The sequence below is a fragment of the Hoplias malabaricus genome, chromosome Y (genome assembly GCF_029633855.1).
Source record: "Hoplias malabaricus isolate fHopMal1 chromosome Y, fHopMal1.hap1, whole genome shotgun sequence".
Lineage (NCBI taxonomy): Eukaryota > Metazoa > Chordata > Actinopteri > Characiformes > Erythrinidae > Hoplias > Hoplias malabaricus.
This window is the reverse complement of record NC_089820.1, coordinates 34065590-34077720: the sequence shown is the minus strand read 5'-3', so window position 1 is coordinate 34077720 and position 12131 is coordinate 34065590. Positions and strand designations below refer to the sequence as shown.

Genomic DNA, 12131 nt, shown 5'->3' with positions numbered 1-12131 from the left:
GTCATCCATGTCTGTCTATGTCTGTTTTGTTATCCGTTGTTCAATAGAAACAACACAACACGTTATAGCATGTGCATCCGCCTACGTCAGTCCATCCAGTCCTGACAATGAGCATATATTTGTTCAGAAAAGAATCTTTCAGCATTTAAAATCTTAATTTCAGGATGTCTTTTTATTATTATAAATTAAGTATAATAATTTTAATATAGGATTATCATAGACCTATGGATCAAATATATTTTAAAAATACTGCATTGCAAATCTGCTTGCACAGAGCACTATATAGAAAGCAAGGAGCACATTGAGATAAAGTTAAATAATTAGTATTAATAATAACATGCACAATATCTAGCCTTTCTAGATTGGGTTCATGTGAGGACTTACATAAATATTTATTTCTATTCAGCCTCTGTATTCTATATTGAATCATTGTCTTGTTACAATATAAATTTTGTTTATATTGTAACAAGACATTTTAACTGAGAAACCTGTAGTTCACCTGTTCAGCATTCTAAAAAATGTAATAAAGTTTTACTACTTTAACTATTTGCTCTGTCAGAATCTGTCAGAAATGTTTTATTGGTTCACATTTGCATTCAATTCCTTGGAGAATGTTTTTTTTGTTGTGCCTGTGGTAGAGGTATTTCTATGAATGCTAGAAGTTAGATGTAACAAATGTAAGAACATGTTTTATTTGATCATGACACCATACAGGAACACACAAAACTGTCCAGCCAGAATTTTATTTACAAACAAACAGAATAAGAACCTAACAGTGATCAGCTGTAAGAGTGTTGTCTTACAGCAAATACTGGGCAGAATTTTTTGTCAAAATGGTGTCTTTGTCTAGTTCTGAAGACCAGGAGCAGAACTCAAACAAGCCAAGAGAACACAGCCCTGGTACAGGAAAGTGAACCAAGGCATGGCTTGACAAATGGTATGGACTTTTCCACAACCTGTTTACTTTCTACGGCGAGTGGCAGCACCCTTTTTGGAGCTATAAGAACCAAAGACAAAACACAAAAATTTGGAAGATCATATTATGGAAAAAGTATTTTAATTAATTAATTTACATTTTTTAAGTAATTTAATTTGTGAAGTCCCTGAACAGTATATTACTGCATTTTAAGTAATTTAGAACTACGTTATACCTTTAAGAATTTTTTTTACATTTGTGAATTTTTTTCATTGTTAGCAAAAATTTACTACATTGTACAAATAATACTTACTCCAAATGTAGCAAGAACATTTATGCATCAGATCGTTAAATCGGTTTAACAAACTTTATGTTCTAAATACATTTTGATACGTATTGACATGAACCAAAATATTTAAAGTATGATAGTGTTGATGTTCCTAAAAACCTTGTATCTCCTAAGTCCTTATGTTAAATGAGAAGGAATAATATTCCTAACTATCAGTAAAACAGATTTGATTCGATTGTATAAATTTGCACCATTTTCTATTGATTCAAATAAAAATATTTTTTTAAACATTAACAAAAGGCAAAAAGTTTTTGTTCTCAGTCATATTGTTTTCAAAAATAAAATTTTATAATTAACAAGGATTTTTAATATATATGTCTTTTGAAAACTGAATATGTCTGATATTAAAATATGATGAAAAAGTTAATTAAAATTTTTCTTGACTTTGTCTAACTGTGGTAAGTGCTATATTTGTGTAAAATTATATATGTGCTTACTCCTTGTCAAGAAGGAAGCAACAATTAGATGCCACTAAAAATGGCAAATGAAAAAAAAAATAAAAAGGATTTTTTTTTTTGGTATATTTGTTATAATACCTAAATATGATAGCTCTTTAGTGTTACAACATATTTTAAAAGCACAGGACATGTAAATGCTGAGGCATCAAGGACCAACAATTATTTTAAAGATCAGATGTCAGACATTTTTTAAACCAAAATGTTACCATTCATCACATTTAGGTTTGTATTTATTTTAATGCCATATTAAATTTCAACCAAAGACAATTTTGCAAAGTAATATCCCAGTCAATTGGGATTTGTACTCAGCATACTGTGTGCAGAAACAGTGTGTGTGTATGTGTGTCTATGTATTTTTGAGGTACAGCTACTTACTGTTTCTGCAGCTCATCAATACGGTTGCGGAGTGAGATAACCTGAAAACAACATAAGCCAATTTAATCGGAATGTTATCTTTATCTGTGTGACCTCACTCACATGGGATTCTGCTCTTCTTTTGGAAGACTCAAATATTGTTACACTCACAATACCTCTGACTTTCTGACTAGAGTTACAACAGCACAGTCAACTTTTTGTGTGCTGCCTGTGAAGGGAACTGGACTAGCAGTGTGACACTCAGCAAGGCTGTGTGAAGCACAAATATATACACACATACTTACCAGATATCTATCTATCTATCTGGTTGTATTATGAACTGGAAAGAGTTTATTTGTTAGCAGGATTTGAGTGAATATGTGACTTTTTGTACGGTAAATTTGTCTCACATCAGTTCATTTAGAATTTAGGTTAGAAAAACTATGGAATTTACCTCCCTTAGGTGGCTATATAACTAAATTTGTTTTGCTATTATAATTGTCATCTGTTGGATCTTAAGCAGGTGACTGGTTTGGTCTCATGCACTCATACTATGCTTTGCTGCCAAATCTTGCTGCTAGATGTTGCTTTCTAGACTGTCACTAGATGTGACCTTCATTACTCACAATTTACTGAGCTCCTCCACTCCCTGACATAGGGTATTAATCTGGGGAGAATCAGAGTAGAGCTGCATTTATATCTTCACTAAACTGCCACACAAAACACTGCAAATGTACACGTGTCAGCAGCAGTAATAAAAATTAATACATTTTACACAAGTAAGAAAGTCCAAAGGAAACATCCATTTTATAAAGGACTCTTTGAATTTTTGTGTTGATATAATGACAAATAAAGCATTTCTTAATGTATTTTTTCTTAAATAGTATGTTCTGGGAAACAATTACACTATTTTAGGTGTGTAGAATTGATTTGCTTATTAACTGAACAGTAGTCATAACTAAATGCTCTTATACCCTGAAATATAATTAATTTAAAATAATTTATTTTCAATAAACAGCTGTAGTATATAAATACTGTTTAATACAGTATCAAACATATATTTTAATTTTGATATAGTCTCTTCATAAAAACTAAACCAAATATATATTTTCTATGATGTCACTAGAAAATGTAATTAATTTATATTCACAATGCCGCCACTCACAAGCATAGCACAGCTATGCTATGACAGGAACAACACCAAACTCTTTAATTCTGAAGAATTAAAAGATAATGGAAAATTATTACTTAAAAATATTTACCAAACCATTGTGGTGCACATTTTAAAGATATAGCACTTAAAGATATGGTTTCTCTTTTCTTCTGTTGGCTTTGATAAATATGGCAAAGTTGTATAATATGGTTTTATGATTACTAACAATTTTTGTTGTTATCCAAATTCAAAGCATAATAACTTAAACATCATGAGCGTATATGAACACAAATATTCATGACTAACTTATTGAGCCATGATTAAGAAATAATTTGTATGACATTTAAAACATCACAATTTTGTTTCCATTAGCAATAACAGGGTTTCATGGACTAAGATTTTAGAATGTAAAATAATCAGATACCAGCCTGAGTTCAAAGCTTTTATAGATGATAATCAGAAAAACATTACACAACCCTCACCTCATATTTCTGCCTCTTCAGCTTCTCAATATGGTCAAACCTCTCAGACTCAAGAGTGTACATCCAGTCCCACAACTCCTTGGCCTTCTCCCTTTAAACAATAAGGTTTATGTGAGTAAAATCCTCCCTTAAAAAACAAGATAACACAATGCACATAAAAAGTATTGAATGCACATAAAAAGTATTCGCCAAGCTCATGTTAAATGGTCCTAAATACAGTGGAAACTTGGGCTGTGTTCAGATGACACCAAGTTTCAGTTTGCTTTCAGGATAACCAGATAAGGATAACCGAGTAAGAAAAACCAAGTAAGGATGCTTCACTGCCCACTGCATGCATGTGTGTGGATGTGGATCTTTATTAGGATTTTAGACCTTACTGCCATTAATGTAACATCTTTACCTGGGAAGTTCAGGGTTATTTCAGGCAGAGAAAGGCTAGGCCTCATGCTGCACTTGTGAAGATTCCATTGACATGAAGGCATAATATAATAGGATTTTAGAGACATATATATATATATATATATGTGTGTGTGTGTGTATTTTTTTACATATATGTATTTTATCCTCTTCTTCCAAACCATTTTAAAGTGTAAATACAGCCGCAACTGGCAATTTACAAGTTCCACGCAGTCTAAGTGTAAATTTTGCTTACATTTGCTACTATGAGACCTTGTACGCCATTGCAGTGTTGTTGGGTATTATTATAAATGCAGCATTTTTATATCTATTTTAATTATTATTTTTATTTACTACTGTTGTGGTATTTGGTAAGTATTTGCTGCTTTAATTTTTCCTTTATATTTTTGGTCATATGTAACTTGGGTGTAATGCAATTTGTACAAAGTGTGTGTGTCTGTGTTGCCCTGTGAAGGACTGGCGCCCCCTCCAGGGTGTATTCCCGCCTTGCGCCCAATGATTCCAGGTAGGCTCTGGACCCACCCCGACCCTGAATTGGATAAGCGGTTACAGATAATGAATGAATAAACCCACCGCGACCCAGAATTGGATAAGGGGTTACAGATAATGAATGAATGAATGAATGAATCTATCATATGGGCTTCAGAAAAGATCATTACATTTTGTTGATACTGCATCCTTAGGTGGTCCTATAATAAATTAAATTTTTCTAATTGTAGCACCCCCTGTATGTGCATTTTGATTATATTTTGCACACTTTGTCAGAGTAATGCCATGCGCATGTGTAACCATTTCGATATTATTTGGGTCAAGTTTGAATGAGTAATAGCTCAAAGAGTGCATTGAGCTCTGCCCACTAATTTTTGTTGAAACATTGCAGCAACAGCGTGTCCAAATTTCTAAATTTTTGATAATTATTTACCCACAGGCAATACAGATTGCAATGAGACCAACTGTTTGTTGACAGGATGAAAATCCAAGGGACTTGTTAGAAATGCCCCCTTGAGGAAAAACTATACTTTTTTTAAAAAAAATAGTTGCAATTGCAATGTTGTGAGACAATAGAGAGAGTATATTATAAATCTAATATCATGTTGCTATGTTCGATTTTCACTGAGATATTTCAAATTTTCAGGTTAAAAACATGAATTGTGCCCCCTTGTGGCTATCAATGCGAAATATGTACAAAGTGTTTCCATGGACATACCATTAAAATTTCATGATGATTGGGCACTGTTAAAGCCTGTCTAAAACCTGTCAAACACCTACTGAAATTTGATTGGCCAATAACATAAATAATTTTTCCCATATCAAGCTGTCCTTAATTCCCCAACTGTAGACTTGCTCACAGGACAAGCAGGCCAAACATCAATTTAATACGCTTAGTAGATGTTGAGATATTGCCAAAAAGACATATTTAGCTATTAGAGTGCCCCTTATATTTCATGCACCAGCATATGCATGTTACCTCAGAATCATATATTAAAGCAACGTCTGAAAGTTCATTTGATTTGAGTAAAGTATACAGGAATTACAGGGGTTAAAGTAAAACATGCCATTCACGGTACAGGCTTATTTGCACATCTCGGCCATCTTATTTCTAAATTTCACGATTTTTTCAACAATTATTGACTGGCATACTCCTGCGAACGTTTTGACACCAAGATCATGGGGATCAGATTAAAATCCAGGGACTAGTTTGCAAAAATAAGTTTTTTTGAAATAGGCAAATTAGCAAGAAATCTAAAGGGGCTGAGCTTAGTGGTTGTATCAACCTTTTTGATTCATTTGGACCCAAGGATTATGTAGGAAAAAAAATTAATCTCTACACCACACGGGGTGGAAAATACTTTAATGAATGTATTTTCTTTTGCTGCAGCACCCCCTTGAAGCCGATTAGGCTAATTTTTTGTGCCTGGGTAGCTGGAGTGCTTAGTATCTGTTGACCAAGTGTCAAGCCTGTAGGCCTTACGGTTGGGCTGTGTGATTTGTTTTAAGGCAGAGTTTTTTGCGGAAGAATAATAATACAAATCTGAACAATTACAATAGGTTTCCTTCCACTGTAGTGCTCAGAACCCTAATTAAAATAAAGGTGATATAGCACACTTCTGTCCCAGTGTTTCTTTATATTTACAAACTTGTTTCAAATTGGTGAGCAATACTATTGCAAATAAAATTTCCATAGCATTAACCAACCACAGATTTTTATTTTTATTACATTTTACAAATAATTCTGACTGTCCTGGTGTCAGAGTTGTAATAAATTGAAAATAAAATTCCACAGACCTTAGCTTGTCCTCATTCAGATGGTCAATGTTCAAAGGCTTGCGTCTTTCAGCCAAGGCCTTCCTTTTCTTTTCTCTCTCTGTCATCTTCTTTCCTTTTTTCTGATCAGCCTTTATAACACAATACACTGTTAAAATACACTATGACTGAGAAGGTATTTTAACCATTGAAGTGGAAAAAATGCTTCTTAAATCTAATAGAACTATTACTCATTATGAAACTAAAGGACATTACAAAAAATATTCAAACTATTTCTGTAGAGATTTAATTATTTTAAAAGATTTCATGTGAGAAAGTCTCTCACTTGATTGTGAGATAATTTATCTGCATTACATGTTGAAACTTAAAGCAAACAAAGTGTACAAAAAGGGGGAATAAAAAAGCTTAAAATGAGAAGTACGTGATGATGGCTACACTGAGGCAGATTTTTCTTGATAAGCTATAATTACTTGCAGTATAACTGTCATGCTTTGTGACTTCTGCCTAATGAGCACATGGCTGTTTTGTTGTTACAGTCTTCTCACTTGTCTAGCCTTAAAGCCTGTTTGAGCCAATAACTATTTTGGTGCATGAATTATTTATTTATATTATTTATTTATTGTGTACAGGTGTACAGTGAAATAAATGATGATTTAAAAGATAAAGCTCTAATTGAGGTTAGTAACTTGTAGATGTTTTTATCAATTGTTATGCTGCTTCCGCCATGGCTTCCCTTTACTGAATACCTGCAATTATTGTCACCATCTGTAGAGGGCATACCGGTCACTTACTCGAGGGTGGAACAACATGTAATGGCTGACAAAACCTAATGGCAGTTTGGGTATCAGCATAGGGAAGCAGGGTAGGAGCAGTACAGCTTTGCAACCGCCCATTTTTGGTTAGCTTTGGTTGTGTTTTTTAGACAGGCATTGTAACTGGAAAGACTGTTTTCTTGGAGCCTGAAAGTACGGAGCCCTGGAGGGGACATGGGTAAAATAAAAAATAATTTGAGTGAACGATTTACAATTCGTTCACACGTTTTAGCTAATTCGAGTGAATGAATTGCAATTTGTGCGCACGATTTAGCAAATTCGAGTGAACGAAATAGTTATTCATGTGCACGATTTAGCTAATTCGTGTGAACAAATTAGTTATTCGTACGCACGATTTAGCTACTTTGAGTGAACGAAATAGTAATTCGTGCGCACGTTTTAGCTAATTCGAGTGAACAAATTAGTTATTTGTGCGCACGAATAAGGAATTGATTCTCTGGGGGCTCTGTAGAAGCCAGCTGCCTTTTGCCAAAACTCTTATAATGTGCGAGCCGTGGTACTGATGACTGCAGTCACTGCACATGAAGTAAAATGACCTTATTTAGTCCGTAAATACAAAAGATATGAGTTAAGTGTTGATCACACTGTGTACATATGGATTATTAAGCAAGTGTACAGAAGTGTTCAATTAAACGTCGTGCATCATCTTTTCAGCTGAGCACTAGAAGCTCATAGCTGTCATTTAAACACAAGACACCAAAATTGATTAATTATTTGCACTGGATCGAATTCCAGAGTTTTACATTTCACACAATTGTCCTGTTTATAACTTAGGAGCCATAGATATTTTACATAATTCCGGACTCTAAAATTTGCGTTGTGTTTTGGATCGATACGTGACGCGTTTTATCCCGTATTTTTGAGGTTAAGATGGATGATTTGAGACGGACAGCTCAGCGGCGCTTCCTCAGACAAAGGAGCAGATCACATTAGATAATTTAATATAAGATTAACAATAACAGTAACTAGTTATTCTCAGAGTGTAATATATATATATATATATATATATATATATATATATATATATATATATATATATATATATATATATATATATCCATCCATCCATCCATTATCTGTAACCGCTTATCCAATTTAGGGTCGCGGGGGGGTCCAGAGCCTACCTGGAATCATCGGGCGCAAGGCGGGAGTACACCCTGGAGGGGACGCCAGTCCTTCACAGGGCAACACAGACACACACACATTCACTCACACACTCATACCTACGGACACTTTCGAGTCGCCAATCCACCTGCAACGTGTGTTTTTGGACTGTGGGAGGAAACCGGAGCACCCGGAGGAAACCCACGCGGAGTAATATATATATAGGAGTCCTGAATAAGCAGACTATTTTTAAACAAATGATTTATTTCGTTCCTATATGTATATATTGTTCTTAATTTATTAATTTAGTTACATTCATATTTGTTTTTATTTATTTTTATTTTAAATGTTTTAATGTATTTTAAGTTTATTTTATTAATTTAGTTCCATACATGTAATATTCCTTGTTTATTTAAACATTTATTTCTTAATTGGTTAATTTGTTGTTTATTTGAAGGTTGTTTCAGTTTTTGTGTTTAAATGACAGCTATGAGCTTCTAGTGCTCATCTGAAAAGAGGATGCACGCCGTTTACTTCAACACTTCCGTACACTGGCTTAATAATCCATATGTACACAGTGTGATCAACACTGAACTGATATCTTTGTCTTTACGGACTAAATAAGGTCATTTTACTTCATGTGCAGTGACTGCAGTCATCAGTACCTTATTCGTGCTCACGAATAACTAATTCGTTCACTCGAATTAACTAAATCGTGTGCACAAATAACTAATTTGTTCACTCGAATTAGCTAATTCGTGCGCACAAATTGCAATTCGTTCACTCGAATTAACTAAAATGTGTGAACGAATTGTAAATCGTTCACTCAAATAAATTTTTTTTTTACCCATGTCCCCTCCATATGAATGAACAATAAACATGGAATATAATTTTTTTGAAGCCTCAAAAACTTTATTGCATGTGTTGGAAATGCTTTCCTGCCCTGCACCTTGCAGTATTGCAAAAAGGCTGCAACAAGGCCTTTTTACACTGAGTACAATTTTTCACATATATAAAAACGGATGCGATTTTTAATGCAGCGGAACCTTCACACTGCGTCGGATGCAGTTTTTTCCTCAGCACTCTGAAATCACAGGGAGACGATGGAAGAGGAAGAAAAAATTGATTTATTGAATAGGAATAATGATGAAATTGTCATTTTACTGTAAACACTGCCACTAAACACAACACTGAATCTGGGGAGTTCACCAGTGTTTCTACTGGTTACTGGGGTATGGCAAGTTGTTTTAGCCTACAATGACGCCAGCAATAGTCCATTTTTACTGGTAAGAAATCTAATTCAAGATTTCTCAAATGTAGTTTTTACTACAACTACAACATTTTTACTAGAAAGAATACAGCCCTACATATCAATAATGAAAATCTGACTAGTCACATTGCCAGAAGGACGTATCTTTAATGCAATTCTGACTCGTCATAATTCTCCATTCACTTACATTAAATTTCTCCCTCTCATATCCAAAATTAAATTTTTACTAATAAAAACTCCAATTAGAGATATCTGCATTTATATTTTTACTAGTACGAATGTAATTTCAGATATCTACAATGCAATTCTGAATAATAAGTCCTGGTCCACATGTACATAATTGAAATATAGCCGCAAGCGGCAATGGCATGGTCCTAACACGAATGGGCCTAATTGGGACCTTTGGCCAGTCTGAGAGGTCAATGAGGCCTTAGGACACATGAACCATTTAGGCCAAACAAGGTAAAAATGAATGTATGATTTTGTTATATGTTCAACTAGCAGCTATCATTTTGAAATGTCTCATGTACTTAGGAAGTGCCCCTGTAAATATTTCTTTATGATTGGGCCTTGTATAGCTGCTGAAACCTCAGTGGCCAATGGCAGCCATTGTGTATAGTAAATATCAACAACAACATAGAATCTGATTAAGTACATCACTCACTAACTGCATGTCACGTGTCCATGAGGTGTCCATTAAAGCAAGGATCTGCACAATGAGGCCTTAGTGTTGGTGTAAGGAGCATCAGTACAGAGAGACCATAAGCAGTTTTGGGCAGTGAGGCTTCACGAGTGCTAATGAACCATTTGTTTTAGTTTAGCAAAGGACATGATATGACTGGTGAGCACTGTTTTTAATATTATGATAAATATTTTTGTTCATATGTTATGACCTTTGACCTGTACAGAGAAATAAGTTCTTGAATGTAGATGAACAAAGCAATATTTGGTCTTAGAGTGCCACCTGCTGGTGAAACAATTTACTACTGTCCCATAGAGGAGCTGAGCTGTTACAAATGCACAAACAGATTATTTGAACATCTACTGCTCTGTGAATATTTCACTCACATGGACATATATGGTATCAGAGGAATCCTAAGGACCTGAACTTTAATTATTGATAATAAAATGTGGAACTTTCATCACTATGTGGCTTACAGGCCCCTCCCAATTACAGAAATCCAGCATGAACACAGAAACTGCACATAACATGTAATTGTCTAATTGTAGCTCTCCCTTTTGATGGATTTGTGTCATATTGTACAGGCTCCTTCAGGGTAAGACTCTACATATGTATGTAAATTGTGGTCTTGATTGGGCTTCATTTGTTTGAGGAATATACCAGTCAAGTCTCATGATGATTGGACCTTGTTAAGGTAGTCAAACAGCTGCTGAAATCTAATTGGCCGATGACGATCACAATTTTGCCCGAATCGCGTTGTCCTTAATTTTCCACTTATAGCTTTGCCAATAGAAGCAGCATGCCAAAGGACAGTTCAAACTGCCTTGCGGATGCTGAGATATACACTTGTAGCATTTACAGCGCCCCCTATATGAATATTGGCTCCTCCTTTGACTTGGTACCTCAGAATCATGCGAGTAAGTTGAATATGCAATTTGAACACATTTGAGTAAAATATACAATTGTTATGAATTTTTAAGTAAAACAGACGAAGAGCCGAAGAGGTTCATTTGCATATGGCGGCCATCTTGAATCCAAATTCTAACATTTTTTGGATAATTATTAACCTCCAGACTCTTACGAACAATTTGGCACCATGCTCAAGAGAATTGACCAAAAATCCACGGACTAGTTCGCAAAAGTAGGTTTTGCAAATTATGCAAATTAGCTAAAAATCTAAGTAGGCGGAACTAAATGGTCCAAATTGCAAAATAGTTTGTCTGAGTCGAAGGAATCAGGGAAAAAAAATTTTTGTCTCTACGCCTCACGGTTTAGGAGATATTGACCTAAACGCGTTTTGTTGCTCTATAGCGCCACCATGAGGCCAAGAAGTGTCATTTTTATTGGCTGAGTCATTTAACGGGTTCCCTATCAGTCTGCCAAGTGAGGTGTTTCTAGGCCTTACGGTTTATGCTCCACGTTGCGTTTTAGCCGAGAAAAAGAATAATAATAATAATAAATATAGCCGCAAGCGGCAATTAACGGGGTTCTCGCTTAACAGGCCTGTTTGGAAGCAATAGGCCTACATCGCTGCCATGCTACCTTTAAAAGCATTTCTATAAGTAGAATCTTAAATTTGAACCCATTTGAGCAAAGTATGGAGTTAGAGATGTTCAAGTAAAACCTGTGATAAGCTGAAGAGGTTCATTTGCCATCATGAATCAAAATGTCAATTCATTCTATAATTACCTAGGGTCAGACTCATGTGAACGTTTTGGCACCAAGCTCAAGGGACTTGGTGAAAAATTCATAGACTTATTGACAAAAGTATGTTTTGCAAATTATGCAAATTAGCTCAAAATCTAAGTGGGCTGAGCTTTATGATCCAACAGCAAATTAGTTTGTCAA

The 12131-nt window shown here is 34.8% G+C and overlaps 1 protein-coding gene across 1 annotated transcript in view; it reads right to left on the bottom strand.

Annotated features, from left to right (window-relative positions):
* Positions 1 to 666: 666 nt before the first annotated feature.
* The window catches only part of LOC136677909 (troponin T, fast skeletal muscle isoforms-like), a 34162-nt gene continuing 22697 nt past the window's right edge, over positions 667 to 12131 (bottom strand). The window contains exons 8-11 of the mRNA XM_066655610.1: positions 6416 to 6525; positions 3713 to 3803; positions 2099 to 2139; positions 667 to 997 (exon numbers count right to left, since the gene is read on the bottom strand). Of these exons, the coding sequence (XP_066511707.1) occupies positions 961 to 997; positions 2099 to 2139; positions 3713 to 3803; positions 6416 to 6525 (279 nt within the window). The 3' untranslated portion in view covers positions 667 to 960. The remainder of the gene's footprint in view (positions 998 to 2098; positions 2140 to 3712; positions 3804 to 6415; positions 6526 to 12131) is intronic.